This window comes from Diachasma alloeum, unplaced genomic scaffold (assembly GCF_001412515.2).
Source record: "Diachasma alloeum isolate Michigan unplaced genomic scaffold, Dall2.0 Dall_scaffold_00313, whole genome shotgun sequence".
NCBI lineage: Eukaryota > Metazoa > Arthropoda > Insecta > Hymenoptera > Braconidae > Diachasma > Diachasma alloeum.
The window spans coordinates 72,023-95,710 of record NW_021680452.1 but is presented as its reverse complement, the minus strand read 5'-3'; the positions used below and the strand labels follow the sequence as shown (position 1 = coordinate 95,710).

Here is a 23,688-nt window from a genome sequence, read left to right as displayed (position 1 = left end):
CTGAAGAAAAAAGATCACATTTATTTAAAAAAGTAATCATAAAAAAGTGTGATTGAAAAATTTCATTTTCGTTACTGAATTCTCAATGACTTATCACTAATTTCTAGAAATCAATCACCAAATTTCAGTGAAGCTTCGGTGACATGTCTCTGAAAAGCGAAAATATTTTTTCTCTGTGTTTCCTTGACATTATTTTGATCATTAGAATTCAATAAAGCCCTTAAGTTATAGTATTTGATCGAAGAAGGAGTTTTTGGCGATCCTGCTGCTGCTTCATTGGAGAATATTTCATTTCCATTTTCTTCAAATATCACATCACCAATCAACTCCTCCTCATCAGTAAATAAATCCTCCTCACTGCCTAACTCTTCATCACTATCAGGAATTATACGATTTGGGGTCATTTGATCTGCTTCGAAAATCACCTTTTCATCACGCTGTGACGAAAAGTGAACTTTTCGGCACGCTCCGCGTGCCTAAAAGTCCAATTTCCGCCACATTGTGATGAAAAATATTGTTCGTAACTCGTGAAAAAATGTTTTTTAGCTCGTGGGAAACATCCCACTCGCCAAAAAACACTTTTATGCCACTCATGCATGAAACCGGCTGGATTTCAGGCTTCGTGACATAAAATTTTGTTCAGTACTTGTGGGGAAATTTCGTCCTTAACTTGTGTGGTTACATCACTCGCCTTCGGCTCATGCTGTAAACCCCACACACGTTAAAGACGAAATTGCCCCACACGTGCTGAAATATTTGGGGGGGGGGGGCTTCGCCACTGAAGAAAAAAGATCACATTTATTTAAAAAAATAATTATAAAAAAGTGTGATTTAAAAATTATGCGGAACTTCTGGAGAAAAAATTAATTATATTCATTGAATATGTAGTTCAAAAAACTTGTAAAGTATTTTTAATTGAAAAAAATTAATTATAATAATTACAAAATACAATTTTTAAAAATCATTAAGAATTCGCAAAAAAAAGAAAGTTATAATTATAAAAAAATATGATACAAAACGTAATTGAAAAATCGGAGAATATTCTATTTCCATTTTCTTCAAATGTCACATCACCAATAAACTCCTCCTCATCAGTAAATAAATTCTCCTCACTGCCTAACTCTTCATCACTATCAGGAATTATACGATTTTGGCTCATTTTATCTGCTTCGAAAATCACCTTTTCATTTTTCAGTCATTCAATGTATTCACTATTCGGAGGTTAGATTTCCTTCCTTGTTATTCTTTTTTAATAGGTGATGCGCATGCGCGTCATGCGTTATTTCGGGTTTCAGTTGACTGTAGTCAACTGAAACCATGCGGTTACACGCACGTATCATATAATAGTATATTATGCCACTCATGCCTGAAACCGGCTGGATTACACACTCGACGCTTCGCGTCTCGTGTCTAATTCAGCCGGTTTCAGGCTTCGTGACATAAAATTTTGTTCAGTACTTGTTGGGAAATTTCGTCCTTAACGTGTGTGGTTACATCACTCGCCTTCGGCTCATGCTGTAAACCCCACACACGTTAAAGACGAAATTGCCCCACACGTGCTGAAATATACTATTTTGGCTCGTGGAAAGTTGTAAAACGAGCCGAAGGCGAGTTTTACAATCCCACGAGTCAAAAAACACCATAACGCACGAGTTTCGTATACTATTTTATGTCATAGTGCCCAGAATCCGCGATTCTACCGAGCGAAGCGAGGTTAGAATCGCGTGATTCTGGGCCCTATGACAAACGATTTTTTCATACGTGAAGCGAGGCTTTACAAACCAAGGGACAATTCAGCGGATTTCGTCATAAGGCCGAAAAACTTTTCTAGCTTTCATGATTGCAACCCTCGCCTTCGGCTGCAAACTCATATTCGCCAGAAATTGTTCATGTGACGAATTAGTATATTTCGATACGAGTGAGAAGGACTTCAGTAGCGAAGTGGTAAAACGGTATAAGTCAATTTTGACTAATGACCAGGTTTCAATAAATATCTCGGAATCTAAGGGAGATGGCAAAATTTTCGTTATAACCTTTGTTGTAGAGCCGATGGTGAGCTATAACAAATGTAATTACGAAAATTTCGCTATCTCCGTTAGATTTGGAAGTATTCCTCAAAAACTCAACTGGGAGATGAGTCAACTTAAACCGGTTTACCACTTCGCTACTGAATTTTAGTCGAGGTTTAGCTAAACTCCAACCTACGTTTAATCGCAGTTTAATCAAAGTTTAGTCAGTATTTCACCTGGGTGAAAGCATCAATGAATATGTATAAGTATCCAATATAATATACTGATATGGGAGTTTTGTAAAGGTCCGATACGTAACGCTGATGCCACTATATCGTGTAACTCGATAAGTAATTGTGTTTTTACGACCATCTTCTAATTTGATTAAGAACTAATTGAAACAAATTTACCTAATCGTAATTTGATTGATATTGCTGGTAATTTTTTGAGTAACGGTGAAAAAATCTATTCTTGAAAAGAAATTACATAAACGATATGCTGTAACTCAACTGCTAATGCGACGATTCTATTGCCATAATTCTTTTAAGCCATGAAAAATTGTGTTTTCATGATGATTTTTCAAGTGACTGTTGAAAATCAATTTTTCGAAAATTTTGAGAAAACTAAATTTACAAAATAGATACATACATACAGACACTGTCTAAAACTCCCATATTCGGACTTTTAAAACCATATATTCAGTTAGTTATTTAATAACAAATGAGACCCTAAATTTGAACGAATAAAAAACTTTCGTTCGAATGCAAAAAAATAATCTCAAAATGAAATCATCTTGTTTCAGAAATTCTAAATTATGAAAGAATGTTGATTTTATTGATTGAATGAAAATCTCTTGACGGTTAATCCGATATGATTGCCCCCACCACTACCTTAACTAATTAAATTTTCCGGAAATTTCGATGATGCAACACATTTATTGAATAATTTTTAATTAAAAATCCTCTCAATTTGTTTTTATTACAGATTTACGAAGCCTCAGACGTTCGCGGACTGCATTGGGAATGAGTTGCCCCTTGGCTGGGAGGAGGCATACGACAAACACGTGGGCGCTTACTACATCAATCATGTCAACCGTGAGTACACAGTCTACATTTTCGTATCAAGACCAATTGTGTCACTTTTCCATCGATTGCCGTTTAATGTCACAACACTGTTTTCGCATTACGAAAGAGAGCGTGGACGGCGAGACAAGACGGGAGAAACTGCGCGAGAGACGAGACAAGAGAACGAGTCTCTTGTCTCGCCCGGCCGCGAGACAAGACGAGAGAGGCAAGGCGAGAGACGAGAGAACTAGCAAGAGAGATGAGAAATCCGGATCATAATTTATTCAATTTATGACAAATTAATATCTAATATGTCTCAATAACTACTCAAATGTTGTTTGAGGCAAAAATTAATGCAAAAAAAAACGAAAAATAAGAATTTTTGAAAGCGAAAGTGACGATTTCCGCTCACTAGAATGGAAGCTGAATTAATTCATTGGAGGATTATGAACTGTCAACGATTAGCTCGTTCGTTGGAAATATCTGAAATAGTTGCCAAACGGTTCTTCCTTCTTTTGTTGTTATTATATTTAATTTAAGTAGACACGTACGAAAAAATTCAATAGAAAAACCTAGCGAATTCGCTAGAAAATTCCTTAGGATTTCTATAGAATTTTATATAAATTTTTGGCCGTTTCTATTGACACGTTCAATAACAAATATTCTATAGAAGAAGTCAATGGAATTTGATTTTTCTATACAACTTATTCTATTGAAATATTTTCTATATAGATTTTTCTAAGCTCAAATTTTCTGATTTTTTTCTTCATCCTAATTTCCTTTTCTTCAGAAAACTTAGAAAAATAGAGTTGAAGAAAATCTATAGAAAATCTTCAGTAGAATAAGTTGTATAGAAAAGTCGAATTCTATTGTCTTCTCCTACAGAATATTTTCTATCGAATGTGTCAATAGAAACGGTCAAAAACTTATAGAAAGTTCTATAGAAATCCTATACAATTTTCTAGCGAATTCGCAATGTTTTTCTATTAGATTTTTTCGTGCGGGGATCGTGAGAAAATTATTTTTTTCTCCTCACCAACTGAAGATTTCCAAGTTTCACCATAGACCTCCTCAATTTTCGAAAAATTAATTATTAATAGATCACACGAGTTTCAACATAAATCAAGAACACAAAATTATAGAAAATGATTATTACACGATCGATTCATGTGTTTTTTATTTAGTTTCCAAATAATTCCCTATACATCATATAAACATCATAAATGTTCTATTTCTCTACTTTCTCACATCACAATAGTTGGAGTTTCATGTTTGGAACTTATTCAGACGTGAACCAAGAGTTCATGCATAAAAATCATTCAATACGAGTATGTTTAGTATATTATCGATTCCCGTGCTTTATATTCAATACTAATCTATTCTATCTGAGGTATTCCATGCAAAATGAGTGATTGATGGTGATTTTTCTGTGATTGGGGGGCTAGGGAAACTAACTCGTAATTTTTTCAGATTTTTTCGACAGCTCATTTCGGAGGTATAATATTTTTTTTGGGCTTTTTTTCCCCATTAATTCTAATTCTACTTATCCGATTTTAATTCATCGTCCTCGCAAATGTTCCATTTCCCACCATCTATGAGAATATTTTGGGCCAGATTTCATTTTTCGATCCCTCGGTGCTCATAATAACCAATTAAAAAAAAAATCGTTGGAATACTTGATCTTTCAAAATTACGTCACGTTTTATTTTTCTCATATTTTTCTCAGTAACTTTTATAATAGAAACAAGTATTTTGAGTCGTCATACAAGTTGGCTGCCGTCCTGGATATATTTTATTTTAATTTTGAATTTTCAAAATTACACGCATTTGGCCAAGACAACCCAAAAAAACTTCGATCATGTTTCGGAATAATGAGTAACATTGGGTATACATTCGAATTCACCCCATAATCTGTTCATAATCAAAGTCAATCAACGTCATTTTAAGGTATTTTCATCAAATTTGCGGAATTTCGGAAAAAAAAAGAAACCGATCTAGGAAAAAACTCAACTTTCATGACGGCTCAAAATACTGGTTCTTATTATAAGAATTACTGAAAAAGAGATAAGAAAAATTAAATATGACGTAACTTCTAAAATTCAAGTTTTTCAACTTAAAAAAAAAATTTGTTGAGTATTTAGAGAGTGAAAAAAAAATACCCAAAACATTCTTGTAAGCGGTAGAAAATGGGATATTTCGATGCGTGATAAATAAAAATTGGAGAAATAGAAACCAAATTATGGAAAAAAAAGCCCAAAAAACAAAGGAAACATCATATCTCCAAAATAAGTTGTTGAAAAAAATCAGAAAAAATTAAGAGATCGATTTTTTAGCCCTCCAATCGTAGAAAAAATCTCCATCAATCTCCAAGAGGGTGAGGGTCAGCCGTTGGCTCATTTAGCGGACAATATCTCAGATAGATCATGAAAACATCAATTAACTGCTCTATCTTTCTACTTTCTCACTTCACAATAGTTGGTTTCATCTTTGGAGTTAGCTCAGGCGTGAACAAAGTATTCATGCACGGAAATGATTAAATATGTTTGTTTATTACAAACAAACAAACCTTTATCAATCATACAAACATCACCAATGCTCTAGTTTTTTTCATTCTCCTATGACAATAGTTGGAGTTATATCTTTGGAGCTAGTTCAGACGTGAACGAAGAGTTCATGCACAAAAGTAATTCAATATGTTTGTTGGACAATCGATTCCTGTGTTTTCGAATAATGAGTCCGGCTTTGTTGAATAATCGTTCAGAAGGTACGCTCGATCCACAAATTGATGAATAATCTCGAGCCATTCTTGCTAAATTTGGAAAATTCTGCTCTTTTTGAGACCACCATTCCAGAATATCTACATCCTTATTCTCTCGATCCAGTTTCAGATAATTCTCGACTTCCGTCTTCCAATCTCGTTTCTTCTCTGTACTGTATATTGAATTCAATGCTTTTGTATATTCATCCATTTCCGAGTCATTACTAATGGAAATAATTCCCTCCGATGGTGGGTTGTCTAACGAAGCAGCGTATTCTGTTCGGAAAATCTCTTCAAATTTGTCATACGATTCCTTCTTGAGATCCTTCCCCCATTGGGTTCTATCAAACGTCTCCAGCTTGTGCCGTGGATCCAAGACCAGTACAGCACCATAAATCCAATTTGACTTATTATAATGTTTGATCAATTTATCACGTTCTGCTTGAAAGGCGAGAATCAGATTTTCATCCGTTTTATCGCGACCGGGTTTGTCATCAAGAGATTTACACAGCACTTCTGTACTGTCAAGCAAAATGTTGACTCCTACAACAACTGAAGCAATAGTTGGATATCGATCTCCTCCCAAGACGTTTGAAAATTTTTTGAAGCACTGCAAGAAGTTTCGCAATTTTCCGAGGAAAATCCATTCTTCTTTCTCAATGAGCAAATGAGATTACGTTGCGTTATTCTGTGCTAAAGCAGAGATCGATTTCTGCATCCTTAACCCTGCGGCAATCAAATCGTGCGTACTATTCCATCTCGTTGAGACATCCAAGGGTAAATGAATGAAATCTTCTTGGAAGGCTGAGCAACAATTTCTGAATTTGTTCTTCAACTGTTCAGACTTTTTCAGTTTTTTACAGATGCTGCGAAGTCTAGCAATCGGCGAATTGGTGTTGCTCTCTTCAGGATTTTCTTCCATTTCTTCATCAGTCGATTCGTCCTCAGAGTCCATTCCGTCTATGGAATCATCCGCACAATGCTCCAATTTCAACATTTTGAGAGTATCTTGGACAGCCAAATTTATGACATGTGCAAAACAATGAAAATGTTGATTCTTGACATCAAATTCCCTTCCGTCGTTCCCTAATAATTTACCGAGTTCTTTCATAAATACGGTGTTGACAGAGGCATTGTCGAGGGTGATCCCTTGTATTTTATTTAACAATCCAGATTTCTTCAACGAATCATAGAACATGTTGGCCATGTCGAATCCCGAGTGTCGTCCTACACAGGGAATGAAATCTACAGCAAGTGAGTGCATTTTCCACGATGCATCAATGAAGTGAGCGGTGATGCCATAATAAGACTTCCCTCTGATTGATGTCCATCCATCCATAGTGAACGATATTTTAGACGCATTTTTCTGTAGAATCTCCATCACTCTGTCTCGCATATCTCGATACGTGGATGAGGCCAGATCTGTCATCGCAGTTCGTTTAGGATAATGATAATGTGGACTTTTACCACGCATGAATGTTTGAGTTGATTCATCGTTGAAGAAGTTCAAAGGCAGATATTTGATGCAAACCCATTCCACCAAGTCCAAATGAAATGTTCGTTCATCCACAATCTAGGAGAGAAAATAATAGCTCATCAATTCACCAATTGAAAATAAGGAATCAGTGATTTCATTTTTTTTTATAGCTTAGTTCACAAATTACATGAAGCTGAAACTAGCGGAAGATTCGCTAGTGGAAGATTCAATTTCATATCTAATTGTTTAAATAATCTGAGGACTATCAAATTTCTTGGGTATATAGATTATATCTATGTGGAGTTTATCCACGAATATTTATTGTTTTTACTCAGAGGTTTTTTTGTTATTAACAAAAACAGATTATTTCAATCAATTTCATAATTTGATTTTTTCAATGAATGTCGAGGTACATGGGATCCCAACAATTTGAGAAAATACTCTCCACCCTTGTATCGAGTTTATCCACTTTTTTTTATTGATTCAGAAAACAACTTTTTTTGGTTTTGTTAATTGGAAAAATAATGGGAAAAAAGAGTAAAAACTAAAATTCGACCCATACAATTTGAGAACGTATTGTCCACCCCTTTATCGAGCTTATACACTTTTTTGTTTTTCAATTAAAAAAAGGGTCACAAGGGGCTGAGCCGAGGATCATAAGGGTCACTTTGGGACGAGTCGAGGGTCATGAGGGTCATTTGAAGAGAGTCAAGCATCACGAGGGTAACTTGGGGGTGAGTCGAGGGCCATGAGGGTCACTTGGGGCAGAGTCTGAAAAAGTCTGACACTTGATACTTGACTCTCCCCAAAAATAATATTTTTAATACGGGCTAGAAATCTTGGCCATGAAAGGAAAATGTCCGTGCAAAAACATTGGTTGGTAATTTGTGGATCACCCGTTATATTTACGTGAAGAAAAATGAATAATTTACGCAAATGAAAGAATAAATAATGGACATAATAATAATAGCAATAAAGAATGGTAAAAAAATAAATATTCACCTTTGTGGTAATACCATGAAGGTTTTCTCTTGTCGTCTGTATATTATCAACATCCTCACTTATTGGGAAAAGTTTGCAGTAAATGTCCTTGTGATTTTTCTTCAAGTGCCACTTTAGCCCTGATGTGTTACCATTTGACATTTTAACATCTACTTGGATGGCATTGGCTTTGCAAAGTTTACACTTCCCAAATTTGATAGTATCCTTGAATATTCCTTCAAAATACGGATTCCAACGTTCACCGATAAATGCACTGCCATCATTAGTCTTCGATTTTTTAGCTTGCTGTGTGCTCGGAGAACTTTCACTGGTTCTTTTCATCATAGCAATTAATGATCACTGTTTACTTGAATCCACACGAATAACATACACTCAGTTACACATACCCATACGATCGTTAAAAAAAACTTTGGTTGTTGGCGAAGAAGGTACGAAGTATTCTCGACGTTAGTTGAACTCAAAGTGACCGAAATGCTGCGGCCGCAGTTTCTCGACCTTCCCGAAAATTTGGGAAAAATTTTGAAATCGTGCAATAAATTAGGAGAGAAGATGGGGTCCGCGGGGGAGGTATGTCCAAGAGGTACAATCGGTGAAGGGTACGCTTGGAGATATAAAACAACACATGGTACGGCGAATCGAACAATCGGTTTGCCGAAAAGGTAGGAAAGGTGCCATAAAGAAGGGTAGAAGGCCGATAGAAAAAATTTGTCAGTAAACACACAAAGATTAAACCCTTGATTTATAAGTCCACATGTGGAGAAAAGTCTAGAGTCTTCAGCTGCTGTCGTGGTGAGAAGATTTATTGCTATGGTTTATCAGCAATATTTTGAAATTTATAATAAATGCGAATGTTCAAAATTTTCATTCGACACGAAAATTCCAAATGTCAGAAAAGATTAATAAATCAAACCAATTCCGATCGAGATCATATTTCACAACTTTTTGCTTGTATGCTAGTATGCTGCAGAGTCAGAATGAGAATGAAGAATAAAAAATGAATATTCCAAAAATCGATTTCTTATGGTCTCTGCATATTATAACGTTACTAATAAATGAGAAAGCAAGATGTACCAATAAAAATGATTATCTTATGAATGAAAATTATGAATAAATTATGAAACGAGGGAGAATCTATTTTTGGGATGGTCATTTTTTGTTCCCAATTTTCGGTTTGACTCTGCAGCGTACAGGCGAACAATTTTGAAACATTATTCCAATCAAAAATATGGATTTTTTCTAAAAATTATCAGATTAGAGGAAAAAATGGAAAACAGACGGAAATCAACGTTTGCAGTTTTATTTTTCCATTTGCATAATGAAATTGAAGTCGGGAGAAAAATGATCATCATTTTTTGAAAGTTCAGAAAATTTAAGAGCAAAATCCATGCTTCGAGTTCGTTTTTTAAATTTTCAAAATCATTAAATTAGATCGAAGAATAACGAGACGAAATCTTACAATCTCGCAGAGCGTAACTGATTAACCCGCGGGATTTTGGCTAGTCACATATTCTCTTTTTTATAAGTATTCGAAAGAAACAAAAACTAAATCATCCCAAATTTTGAGGCTGGATTTTCCTTCGATATTCGGTGGAACAGTTCATATATATTTTTATCAGCCGGCAGAAATTTCAAATGATTCGAGAGAACGCAAGACAAGACAAGACGACAAAAATCTTGCTCTCTTGGCAAGACGAGAGAAGGGTTTTGTCTCGCCCGGCGATACAAGACAAAACGAGAGAGTTTCCACCACACGGCGAGACAAGACACGAGAGTAGCCGATTCTCGTCTCGTCTTGTCTTGCGGCATCACTATTTCGTAACTTTTACTCGAAATAACTGACGAGAAATTCCTCGTGTTTCTGGTAATTTCGTGTCAGTATTTTGGAACCCGAATGACCGATCACCTCGGGGATAAATTCACGAGCAATTTTTTGTTTGTCCCACTCCGTTTGACGCGTGTTTGGAAATTCCGCTCTCTCCCTCTCCACTAGAGGAGGAAGATCGTATTCCTTTGAGCAGGAAAACGAATTTCCTGCTCAAAATTATTAATATTTTTCCAAGCCAAAGCACATTGATCTTCATCTTCACCTCCTGGAGATTAATGTGCTTTGATTTGTCGAAAGATCGATAACTTTCGGCAGGAAATTTGTTAGAAAATTTGGGAACTTAGCGGCATTCTGTTACCCCTTTAGGATATCCAAATACTGCGGCCTTTTTTTCTTTGAAATGCTTCTCCACATCCGTAGTTGAACATTAGAATTCCCATTTAAGCCCCACTTAAGTCTAGTTTATAAAGATTTTATAACTGATTTTATGACTCGATTTTTCAATTAAATTTTATTCTCCATTTACTTATCATTTGTAATAATTCATCCTTTTATTTTTTGTCGTGGACATGTCATTTTATATTCAGAAAAATCGAGAACATCTCCAGATTTTTTTTTCTATTTCAAGAAATTATCCACTTTTTTAGGACATTCGAGAAAAAAATGAAAATTTTTTCACGATTTGAATGGCAAAAAGTAAACTGTTCATACACGAACAAGATCAGGGATTTCCTTAGTCATTCACAAGAAGGAGACGTTGAAGAAAATAATTATTTTTATTCGTTGGTGAAATTTTTCAAATTTCTCTCATGCGTTTTTACTGAGAAAATTGATGATTGTGAATTTCGACTCCTATTGATGTGATTCTTACTGTAAACGGCTGTTGAATTTCATTAAAAAATGATTTGTTTTTTACTTTCAGTATATTAATTTAGGCTTTATTAATTTCGTGATACAGAGACGACCCAGCTTGAGGACCCGAGGCAAGAATGGAGGGCCATACAAGAGGCCATGCTCAGAGAGTACCTGCAAACCGCACAGGACGTACTCGAGGTGAGTAAGAAATTGAAAAAATCTTTTTGACGTTTTTCGTCCAAATTTGACCTTTTAATTTCATTGACGGTGGATTTGATTCTCACGCCACAACGTAAATGTAATTATACTGGAACGAGTGGTTGCTCGCCTTCGAAATCATCGGTTTGTGAAATTTAATAATTTGAATGATAATGCGAATGGGAGGAAGTTTCAGAAAACGTTGAGGAATTTTTTCCAAGGTATTTTTCAAAAACTGAGGATGGCGGAAAATTGGGCTCATCTGTCAGTTTTTAATTAATATCTTTGGACCTGGTGGAGAAAAAGATAAACTCTCATGACAATTTATTTTGTAGAATGAAGTGAGAGTTACAACAAGTCCTTGTAAACATGTCGGCATTTTCCTCTTATTCCGATCTATTTGTTTAAGGGGGATTACTATGAGTTTTAAAAGTCGCGGGAAATTGGAGTGAGATTTCTCATGCATAGAAGATCGATTGTCTCTCTATATTATACAAATCTAAATCGACTTCTGGTGAAGAAAATTTGGTACTCGAAATTAAGACCTCAAAAATCAAGGTCATAAGAGTCAAAATAAGGATCATGAGGATAGAGTAAGGATTACGAGAATCGGATTAAGGGCAGAATAAGGGTCTCATGGGTCAGATTAAGGATCTTAATGAGGACATCAAGGATCAGATTAAAGGTCTAAATAAGGGTCACAAAATTCAGATTCGGGATTACAAGGATCATAGTAAGGGTCTAAATAAGGGTCATGGGCATCAAAAACCAAGGGAAAGAAAGTAAAGGTCACCAGGGTCGAAATAAGGGTCACGAGGGTTATAATCAGGGTCAGATTAAGGATCCAAATAAGGGTCTCTATATATCTTTTCTCCATTATAAATATCCAAGTCGACTTCTGGTGATGAAAATTTAATACAGGAAATTAAAACTCCAACATTAAGGGTCGAAATAAGAGTCACGAAGAGTATTATGAGGGTCAGAATGAGCGAGGGTGAGACTAAGAGTTTCAAGGGTCAGAATAAGGATTGTGGGGGTCATATGTGGGTCATATGGGGGTTGGAGAGCGGAGCGAGCAGACCCGTAATATATATCCAAAAATGAATAATTAGTGGAAGAAAAATTTATTGATTGTCTGCCCCGCACAGGCTTAAAATGTTAAAAATAGTCCCGGGCCTCCAATTTTCAGCTATAGAGGTTTTTTTTCAAAATTTTTGAAAAAATGTGTACGATAACAATGACGAATTAGTATTTTGAAATTCGATTCAAACACAACTAATTTTGTTGTGTTTAATATAAAAATTTGCGCCATTCATGTAAGTAGACAAAAAATATCCTTATAATGTTTAAAACATATTTTCGATTCTTTCAGAAACAAAAATTTCACCGATTTTTTGTTGCAAGGGTTAACTTGCCAACGCGGCCATCGCCCGAAGGCCTTCAGCCAGGAAATGTTGAATGTGGAGTGGGTTTTTTCACTTGGAAAATCTGTGGAATATTCGGTTTGAAAACTGTGTTAAATTTTCAGATGAATATTATGTGGAAATTTGTGATGAAAAATTGCTGTGGAATTTTTAGCCCGGTCGGGGCTCGAACCTGGGAGCTTGAGGTTGTGAATCTCATGCTGCTACCAAGTGTGCCACACAACCGGATTTCTTTCAGAAACATTTTTTGGGCTATTTTACATGAATGGTGCAATTTCGTATTAAAAAAAAAACGAAATTGGCGATGTAGGATTCGAATTTCAGAAAAATAATTCGTAATTGCTATTGTACACATTTTTTGTAAATTTGGACAAAAAACCTCTGTAGCTAAAAAATTGGAGGCGCTGGACTATTTTTAACCATTTAAGCATCTGCGGGGCAAACGAACAATAAACAATTTTTTTGCGCTAATTATTCATTTTTAGTCGATATAATCAATCTTCAATCAAAGAAATCTCATTCCAATTTCCCGTGACTTTTAAAACTCATAGTAGTCTTTCCGTAACAAATTTCAACGACAAATTGAATTCGTTTTTCAATCGTTCATTTTTGTGTACAAGGAAAGTTCCTATGAAAATTTCACAATTTCCATTCAATTAAAAGGTGTCTATTGGATTATGTGTAGGAATACTCAATAAAAACACATTAGTTTTATTCTTCAAAGTAAAACTCTTTAATGATCGCACGCAGAAGGTATATCTTTCTCCAACGAAGTCTCTAGGACGACTAACTAAAAGTCATGAGAGTTTTCACTCTCTGGACCCATTTGACAAAAGGCCCTTGTTTCAATTTTCTTCAGCCTCTCCTTTGTGACTCACCATGAGGACTGTTTTTCTTCACGTCTCTATTTTCTAAGAAAAGCCATAAATGTCACCCTGAGTGTTTGGGTGGAAAAGAGAAAATGTTTAACTAAACTAAGAAATTAATTTTTGTATTCAGGCATGAATTCCAACAGTGTCCGCAAAAAAACTGCTCATTAACGATATTGAGTACTTTAAATTATTGCCGAATAATTGATAATCTCACGGGAATAAAGAGGCTGCGAATTCGTTCGAGAGACTCGTGAATTTTGAGGCAACAGATATACTCCGAACAGCGACATAAATATCACACTGGGCCCGACGATGCGGGTCATGTTTAACGGGGCCTTCCTCCAGGTTATTTCCCTCTCAGACGGGGCCACTCACGAATTTGAGTTTAACTTTTGACTTCCTGTCTGAGCATCAAAACTGTTGGAGACATTCTGAAAAGAGAAGAACGCGGATTGTGGGCGTCAACCGATCAGGCATTCCGTCTGAGTCATGTGAGCTTGAACATTGAACCATGGACCATGAACTAAAATTAATCAACGGAATAGATAAACTTATTAAAGTCATACATAATAATGCCTACCGATTCCCTCAAGAACTCTTGAAAATTGAAAACATTATTTCATAAATGAGAAAACCTCCATTTTTAAGGTATTGTGTAGCGCTGATGTTCGAGAATAGTTGAATGTATTGCTCTCGAGCCAACAAAATTGCAAACAAAAAATGCCTCTCGACAACTCTACGTGCAATTTTGCTGAAATTTATGATCAATTCAAAAAACGTGAATCAATCATCTCAAAATTTAACGTCTGCCCCTAGGGCATTTTACGTTACATAAAGATTCGACCTGGTAATTATTAATTACCTTCAATAACTGACTCTACGACAACACGTCAGAATACGTTTTTGAAAGCTAAGAAAATTTTCCCTCAAATCATCCAATTCCCCAATCTGATGAAAAAATGTTGAACATCTGCCCCATCTGCAATATTTTCCCTCGCAGAATAATTGCAAAATTCCATAAAGATTCCCCCGAGAAAATTCCTTTGTTAACCTCCCTAAATGCCATATCTCAAAAAAAAACCGCACTAAAAACCTTAAACCATACAGAAACAGGAAGTGGCCCTGGCGTGGGAAATGATTGTATTTCCGGTGGCATTAGGCACCCAACAGCACATAATTTCTTTCTTTCCATTTCCTACCCATTCCCCAGCGTGTGTCTTACCTACCTAAGGAATAAACCAAAGCCAACAGAGGTACCTACGTCAGCACAACGTTTACATTTTACGAATCGTGAAATTTTTCAAATTCCTACACGCACACACAGCCAACAACCAAACTGCCGGTTGATTTACTGCCCCAGCGAATGCTGTCCGCTGGTCTTGTATATTTTTAGACTAGAGTCTCAAAGAAATCGAAGACAATTTTTCACTCAAACTTCATTCTCTTGAAATTTTAGATTATTCATCCCTCTGAATGATGGTTGAAAATTGAAAAAGGCGATTCAATTATAAATACCATAAAGCCCGTATAATTTATCCTGATCATAAATAATTCGTGTCTATTCGTTTAACGACTTGTCTAATGATTCTTTTATTGTGCCAGCATTAACACGCCTTGGTAGCATACTCAATCTCCATTCTACCATTTATCAAAATCCAAAACTCACCTACGCAATTTCCTCATCATTTTTCTACATTTAAATCTTTTCAATTATGAAATTTGTCAGTGAAGAATTAAATTTCTGAGCTATTTTCATTCAATAGATGTTATATTCTACTTGACTGGAATTAATTGATATAAATGATCAATATTACTAAGCGGTGTCGAAGTTTTGTTTGAGTTGACAACCAGGGATCTTATATAAACATGATGAATTGACCAAATTCACGTTCTTTTCACATGATCTTGGAAAGAAAAACTTCCGTGTCGTTATAGATGGCGAATTCTGTTTCGATTTTATTTTCAAGTCACACTTTCATCAGGTTTCTATTTTAATTTATGAATAGTTAATTTGGAGTTTAACAATATCATCTGTTATATCCATCCCGATAAACTTCATAAATTCAAAACATTAGTATAATCATTCCCGCGAATGTAATTTGTCTGGGATATTTGAATATCCTCAAAATTCTCGGAATCTGAATTTATAAATGTTTTAATTGCCTCCCTCAATCCCCATGAAACCGAGGTTCAAATTATTCATCACATAAACATAAAATCCCACAAAAGTTGATTAAAACTCCAACGATAATTTTAGAAAGTACGAAATTCTCATAAATTCGATGAAAGAAGAATTATTAATCGAATGGAAAACGGGGAATTCAGCGAGTGCTTTTCACGCGGTTCAATACACATATAAAATACGAGCAATGGTATATATTGAGAGTAACGTGTGTATGTTGAAAACGGTGGGGGGAAGCGGGGCTGAGGCGTGTGGCACGGCGCGGGGGCTTGCATTCCGATGCAAATGGCCTCCCCCCACTATCCATATACACTGGCCCCGTCCTCCGTGTAGCATCCGAGGGTTAACCCCTCTTTCTCTGGTGGACGGAGCTGGTGGGACGGTCTCGCTCGGCACTCGTTTTTTTCTCTCTCTCTTGTGCCACGGCCGATGGCCAGCGTTCTCGGCAGGCCTCGAAATCCGGTATGCCCGAGTGCGAGGTACAGTCGATTTATACATGATGATGACTTTTTTTTGGGTTTATGAGCGGTATTGAGAGTATTGGAGAAATAGAAAGGAGCGGAATTTTTTGGAAAGCGTTTGATATTTGGATTTTATTACCGGTTCATACACTGTTAGGAATTTTTGCTGCCGAATGGAAGCATTATAATCGTTCACATTCAAATTTTGGATTTTTTGTGTTATATCGATCCATTATGATATAAAAACTCCGAAAATGCAATTTTTAGAGCGTGATAACGTTGTTCTTCAATTGTTCGCTAATGAATGGATGAAATTGAATCTTTTCTTTCTCAAATGTAGGTATTGTAGATCCCTATCGATCGCCATTAATTAAAATGCAATTCATCGATTTTATTTTTATTTTTGAATTTTTTGGAAAATCGATCGTCCCATGATAACTAAAAAAAATTTTCTGAATTGATTAAATGATGGCTAAAAAAATTTGTTTGGAATCCTTTTGATCGAGTTTGAAGATGAAGGCGATAGCAATAATCGTTATTTTGATTTATTCGAAAAGTTTCAAAAATTTGGTATTTTATGAAAATCAGAATTCCGGGGATATCTTTGAATATCATGCTTCAAATGAATTCAATAATAGCTTAAAATGTTTGTTTTAATGCTATCGAGTCGAAGTTAAAGGATGATTACGATAGCTATATTGGTTGATTTAATTTTTATTATTATTGTTGAAAATTTTGAATTTTTCATGAATTTCCCTGAAAGTGAGCTTTCTGATGGTTCCTTAAAATATGATATTTCAAATTCATTCAAGTATGTGTAAATAAAATTTTTCTACTAACATTTCATCGAACGGCTCAGGGGAGAGATAGAACTGTAAAAAAGACAATTGGTTGTATAGAAGAAAAGGTATAATAAGAATAATAATCCTGATAACATTCAACGAAATCTAAATAAATTCTAGAAAAATTCATGCATAATGGAACTGTCGTTATAAACGTTCTATGTGAATTGCAGATTAATATCATCATTCGTTTTCTCGAACGAAATACCTTAAGATCAAATTGTTCATGGAATTTCTTGTTCATCTTGGGAATTCCATGATCATTGACATTTCGATAGATTAAAAATTCAGAACAATAGTTGCTTGAATTTTCATAAATTTTCAATATCAAATGAACCTGAAAAATGCAATCTCATTGAATATTGCAGAAATCAACAATTTTTTACTAGAACAAATATGAAAATTTCATATAAATTAGTAGTTGTTAAAAATTTTCTACCAGTGTAGATATTAAATCTTTCTCATTTCCTTCTTAAACCATTTGTCTTCTAACCAATTACCTCATTATGAATGGAATCTTCGTGGGACTTTCATAATTGAATATTTTGAGACAGCAGGGGGTAATTAAAAATACGGAAAATTTCCTAGACAACAATTCAATGTAATTATTTCTTCAATTTTTTACATCAGGTTTTTAATCTCGAAAAAGATTTTCTCATTGAAAATAGTTAACCGGTGAGAATAGGTAATTCAACTCCCCTTGAGCTTAAATCTGAGCAAACTCTTTCTTAAAAATTTTGCAAAATTTCACTCGTTTTTACGAATATCTTCAAGAGTTAATGAGAGTGATAAATTTATTTCTACAAAAATTCTTTAACAAAACAGTCGCTATATGACTTGCAACTGCACTTATCGATCAAAACCTGATGTTAAAACCAACTTTTGACTCATCTCGTCCCACCGATTCACAACAGCAAATATAATTGTCCGCCATTGACGTACAATAATGTAAAGTTTCAATTATCTCTGCAATTTGATCCTCATGAATTTTAAAATTTCGTAAAATTCCCAACTACTTTTCCACAGCTTAATTCGACTTCCCTCCAGTTCCTTTTGTTTGATGTTCCCTTCACACATTTCCACGCGTAAAAACCACTTCACCTCATGAAAAAAACACCGGCCAGAGGGGGGGGGATCCCTAGCACTCGTTTTCATTCCAATATGGAATCGTTGACCCGAGTAGTTGCACCGGCTGTGAGAAAAAAGGGGTATCTACTTCGTATATACCTCGACTCCGCGGATCGTCTCGCGATCGTTTTGCACGCCGGGAAAACGCAAAATGGCTGGCGGGGAATCCAGCCCATACTGCGTGCAGCTATGCCAGACGAAGTCAACATCTCCTAAAAAAATAAATCCCGATTATTCATTTGTCCCCCCCCCCCCCCCCCCCNCAACCTTTAGTCACTTATTTTTGTTCATTCTTCCTTTTTTGCGTTCTATTTGAGCAAGTTCAACAGTTCCAATTGGTTTGTACACAAGTGTACGAAGCAATCAGTACATTACATCTGTTCAACTGTTGCTCAACATGAGGCCGGCAAGAGTGGGAAGTGAACGAGCGAATGCCCAGGTATACGCTCTTCCTATTTGCAGAGTGTCGTCTCTCGTTTCCCGTTTAGCCTCTGTCCTCGATCTCATTGAGGTTGGTCAGTCATCACGGGGTGGTCTTGCCTCCTTACTTCAATTCTCACATAGGATTGTCCTACAATAATTATCAATTAGAGGTGAAAAACTAACCTGGAGTTTTTATCATTCTACGAGGCGAGCCGTGTCGAATTGTAACCAGAAGCTTTCGATGGCTATCTAGGGATCTGAGGAAAATTAAAAAATTGTCATGGGGTTTCTAGTTTTCAATAAAAATCGATAAATTTCAGAACTCTGTCGTTATGAATTTAAGTGAGCGGTCAATCCTGGAAATTAATGAAATTAAATTTCTCTGATTTTACATAAAAATCAGAGAAAAAATTCTAATTCAAGGTTCCCAGTTTCCAATTAAAATCGATCAATTGCAGAACTCTGTCGTTAGGAATTTTAGTAAGCAGACAATCCTGGAAATTAGTGAAATTTTCAGCAGTAGAAAGTTTATTTAAAGCAGTTTTTACATAAAAATCAGAGAAAAAATTCTAATTCTAGCTTTTGATGATTATCTAGGGATCTGAGGGAAATGAAAAAATTGTCATGGGGTTTCTAGTTTCCAATAAAAATCGATTAAACGCAGAACTCTGTCACTTATGAATTGTAGTGAACAGACAATCCTGTAAATGAGTGAGATTTTCACTCATTTGAAGAAATTTTTAATTAAAAATCTGAGAAAAAATTATAATTCCCAGCTATTTCCACTTAAGCCTTGCATAATAGTACTTGATTTAATTAATATTTTTTTCCTTTTTCTCAGGTTCAAAATGAAAAATTAAATTTTCTTAGAGTTTTCAAAATGAAAATGTTGAGATTCTTCAATCAAGAATATCGAGATTTTTAAATTGAAAACATTCTCATCATTGAATTGATGACTTTTTATCTTTTAAAATCAATCGACTCGTGTTTATTAATCTTTTGGTATTTAAAGTATGTCACCTCACCCCTTGGTTCAATTGCTGTTGAATTAATGTTCAATTATTCGATAATTTTATCCCCTCTTAATGTTCTTAATTCAATAACGCGAGGCTTCCCAACTAAAAAACCTAATGTTTTTTGATTCAAGAACTCTTCCCACCCGAAATAAGTCGGTTTTTGGTAGGGAACTTTAGGATTTTTCCTTCTAAAATTCACCAATCAGTTTCTTATTCTCAGTATAATGTCCTCTGGAATCATAAAAAACAAAAAAACGGGGATTCTTGTAAATTTTGTATGAACGGATATATATATTTCAATTGATCCACATAGTGGCTGCCAAGACGGGTATTTTATGAAAAAAAAATTTGAAATCCGTCAAGTAGTTTATGAGATATTTGAAGAAATATATTTATACAAAAGGTTCCATATCTTAGGAACCGCTCGGGCGATTGCGCCCATTCAAAATACAAACCTTTAGTATTATAAGAGGTAGACCCATATCAAATTTCAATTTGCTATCTCTTTTTTGTCGCAAGTTATCGTGCGTACAAGATTTTTCATGAAAAACAGAAAAATGGCAATATCTCTAAACTGTGTATTGAATAGTCTATATATTCTGATTGACCTGCATAAAGGCCATCGAGACGAGTATTTTGAAACAAAAAGTTGAAATCGGTGCCGTAGTTTCTGAGATAGTGAGGAAAAACGAAATTTAACCCTTAAGTGATCGCATAATGAGGGGATTCCCGCCGTTTTTTGAGTTTTTCTTTTCACACGAAAACTTTAGTGAATGAAAAATCCATAAAAATGTGTATTCCTACTTTCAGATATATAGAGCACATCAACATCTTCTTTTCGGTCCAGACTTACACCAATAAATTATTCAAATCTTCTGAAAATTCGAGTCGCTGAAAATCCCCATGTTTAACCTCAAAATTTCATAATTTTGCACTTTTTCAAATCGAGTTCTTGGATTATTTGACAACTATTTCGTTTCCATACCCCCATGTCCTATTAATTGAAAGTTCAAAATTACCTGTGAGCGTGGAATAAATTTTTTTAGTTCAACTTTTTTTTAACGAAATCGTAAAATACACGGGGCGGAGACTCTCTTACCGTGCGACCGACTACGTTCGGTGGAGAGCTGTGACCACTTAGGGGTTAAACAAGTTGTTATATCTCAGGAAATAGCACGCCAAAATTAAGCTCAATAATAGCTACAATGAGCCAAAATTTCAGATTTTTATCTACAAATTTCACCGGATTTATGTTGAATTTTCTAAAAATTAATCACCAAAAACCCACGTTGTCGGATACATATATACAGACATCACCCTAAGCACATAATTTCTTCACGTTTCATAACATTCTAGACCTTTTGCAATCAAAATTATAAAATCGAAAAATCCATCAAAAATACGGCTTCCATTCGGAAGCAAAAAGGCATTTATGAAAATTTGTCTACTTCCCCTCTATCTCAAGACATTCTTAGAAAACTTTTCCCGTAATTTTCTCTATGATCATCATTTTTTAAAATCAAAAACCTCCGAAAATCCCAAGCCAGATCACTTTAATTGGACATTATCGTTAAATTCAGCCAATCGTTCAATACATCCTCCGCCACTTTGGATTCACTCTCAAGGGTAAAAATAAATTGGCAATCAACATTCCTACCATATCTCTCCCGTGAATGCGTACTATACTCAGCGTCATATCTCACTGTCTGCATATAACTTTTTTTCAAAGTCCCTCTCCCTCACTCTCATCGTTTGAATAGCCACCTTGGTTTGTCCCAAAAATGTCAAACTGTGGCCAAAGATTCGAGTAATCTTGGCTGCACGAGTGGAACGTGCAGATCAACGAGCCTCTGTGGAGATTTTAGGAAGGTGAGAGGTGATTGAAAGGATTTCTTGATTCTATTTGAGAGTTTGTCAGCTGAATTTTCCTGGCTCGAGGCCTCAGTCACATTCTAATCAAATTTACTGATGAGCGATCCCCGAAGAATCAGGATCGCCATCCCCCCTTACTCTGCCCCAAATTCTTCTCTAGAAAACCATCCACTCAACCATTGAAAAATAAAATCTCATCACAGCATCATTATGTCCCCATAAAACCCGCCAATTGTCTCCCGAGAATGTCAAAAACATGTTCACCACCACCTGGAGCGATCCCAAGTCCCAAAAACAATGAAAAAAATCCCACAAAAATTGAATCGACTCCGCTAGCCTCCGTTTAGCCTCTGGTGCCAAGTGAGATAATTACAAAAGTCCCGATTCATTTTTTTGTGCCAAAAAAAAAACCCGATTTGATAGTGATGGCGTACCCCGGGGGCAGTTACGGATCTACATTTAAGTCTGGAGAAATATTCCCGTATTAGTGTTAGCCCGTTTCGTCGGGATTTTTCATGTATAGAGTTGAGTGTGGGCCGTTTCAGCGAGTGGATAGGCACGGTGACTCGGCATGGCGGAGCGAAGGCCTGCCACGAGAGATTGGAATGTCTCCCGTCCACCTCTTTCCTTTCATTCCCTTCGTGCCTCACTTCGCTCCTTCTCACTCTCTCCAGCATCTACCACTGGCCTCTTTGTCTATTCTCGCACCGGTCGTACTCCTTCCTCTCTCCCGTCGTCTTTCTGAACGTAAATGCATCACAAAGATGCGGGCTCCACTCCAATCCCCCTTGTCCCCCACTTGAGACTTTTGGCGTAGTGGCTCCCGGTGTTACGCTCGTAGGGCCCCTCGGGCGTTGAGCCGACGACGTCCGAGATTGCCCGAGGGGCCCGACTGGGCGACGCCGCGTCGACCATCACCAACTCCTCTTCCACTTTGAGCTCAACTCTCTCTCTCTCGCGCGCTCTCCGTTGTACTTGAAAATGCTAAAGCCGACTCGACGAGGACACCCAATTTCTCTCAGCACCAGTCGTTTTTTCGACTGGTACTCCACCTAACCAATGAGATAAGGATATACCGTAAATCGGTTTTCGGTACGAAAATAACTTTGCCCTCGGGTGGGCCAGTGGTACTTAAAACCGGGCGTCATATATGTGGGATTTAATATTTGTCATTGATCATTTGGGAACAAGATGTTTGTCAGAGGAGAGGGTGAGACTGTTTCAGATATTTTTGTGTTTAATTTTTGAGAATGTTTAGCAGCGAGAAGAAAATGGATTGAACCAGCTTTAAAAATTATAATTCAACACATTGTTGAAAATTTTCGTCTGAATTTAACGTGCCAAATCCTGGAAATTGTTATCGTGTTCAGTTTCCACTGAAATTTCAGGAAATTGATTTTCTGGTCGAATGATCGGAAAATCAATAAAATAGTTGAACTTTCAGTTCAATTATCCCGTGAAAATTCAGGGAAAAATTGAAAATTCGTGTCATTTTGTATTTGAATATTCATGTTCCATTGAAAATTCAATGGAGTTGTCAAATGTCCATCTCACTCCCACTGAAAACTCATGAATTTCTTTGAATTTGACCTAAAGCTGGAAATTTCACAATCATTTTTCCCCTAAATTCGATTCAATGTCACTCTCATCAGAATTACGACCATATTTTCCATGAAATTTCATAAAATTTCTAACAGTGCAGAACAGATTGCTATTTCGTGGAACGTATAGTACTGATAGAAACATTTATTTATTATTAACCATGCTTGGTTACTGTCAATGAATGGCATAGTCGAATGTAAACTACTAAATATTTGCCAATAATCAACAAATGATGCAATTGACAGGTAAACGTGAGCGGAATGAATAATTAGTGAATTTCCAGTCAATTTGAAATTTAAGTATGTATTCACCTCAACGCCGGAAGAATTGAGCTAAAATTGTCAACTTCCATTTATTGTTAATTCAAATTATGAGGACACCAGTGGAGTTTGGATTTTCCAATAACGAGAGTTCCTGAAATTTCAGGGAAGAGCTCCTTTTCGTAACTTTTCAGAATTCAAGACGGAATATTCAGCCAAAAATTTGTAACCGTGGAGTCGAGATGAACAATCTCTTTGTTGAAAATTTTTAACTGAAATTTTACGGTACACTTCGTGGAAATATTTATCAATGTCAGTTCCACTGAAATTGTGACGAGTTTCGTTGTTGCAAATACGCAATTTGATGAAAAGATCAATGCAAACAATATTTCAGTGCAATTATTCCATAGAAATTGAT

The 23,688-nt window shown here is 35.9% G+C and overlaps 1 protein-coding gene across 1 annotated transcript in view; it reads left to right on the top strand.

Moving 5' to 3' along the window:
- The window catches only part of LOC107039966 (protein kibra), a 119,953-nt gene that overhangs the window by 39,896 nt on the left and 56,369 nt on the right, over positions 1-23,688 (top strand). The window contains exons 3-4 of the mRNA XM_015259846.1: positions 2,994-3,103; positions 11,094-11,188. Of these exons, the coding sequence (XP_015115332.1) occupies positions 2,994-3,103; positions 11,094-11,188 (205 nt within the window). The remainder of the gene's footprint in view (positions 1-2,993; positions 3,104-11,093; positions 11,189-23,688) is intronic.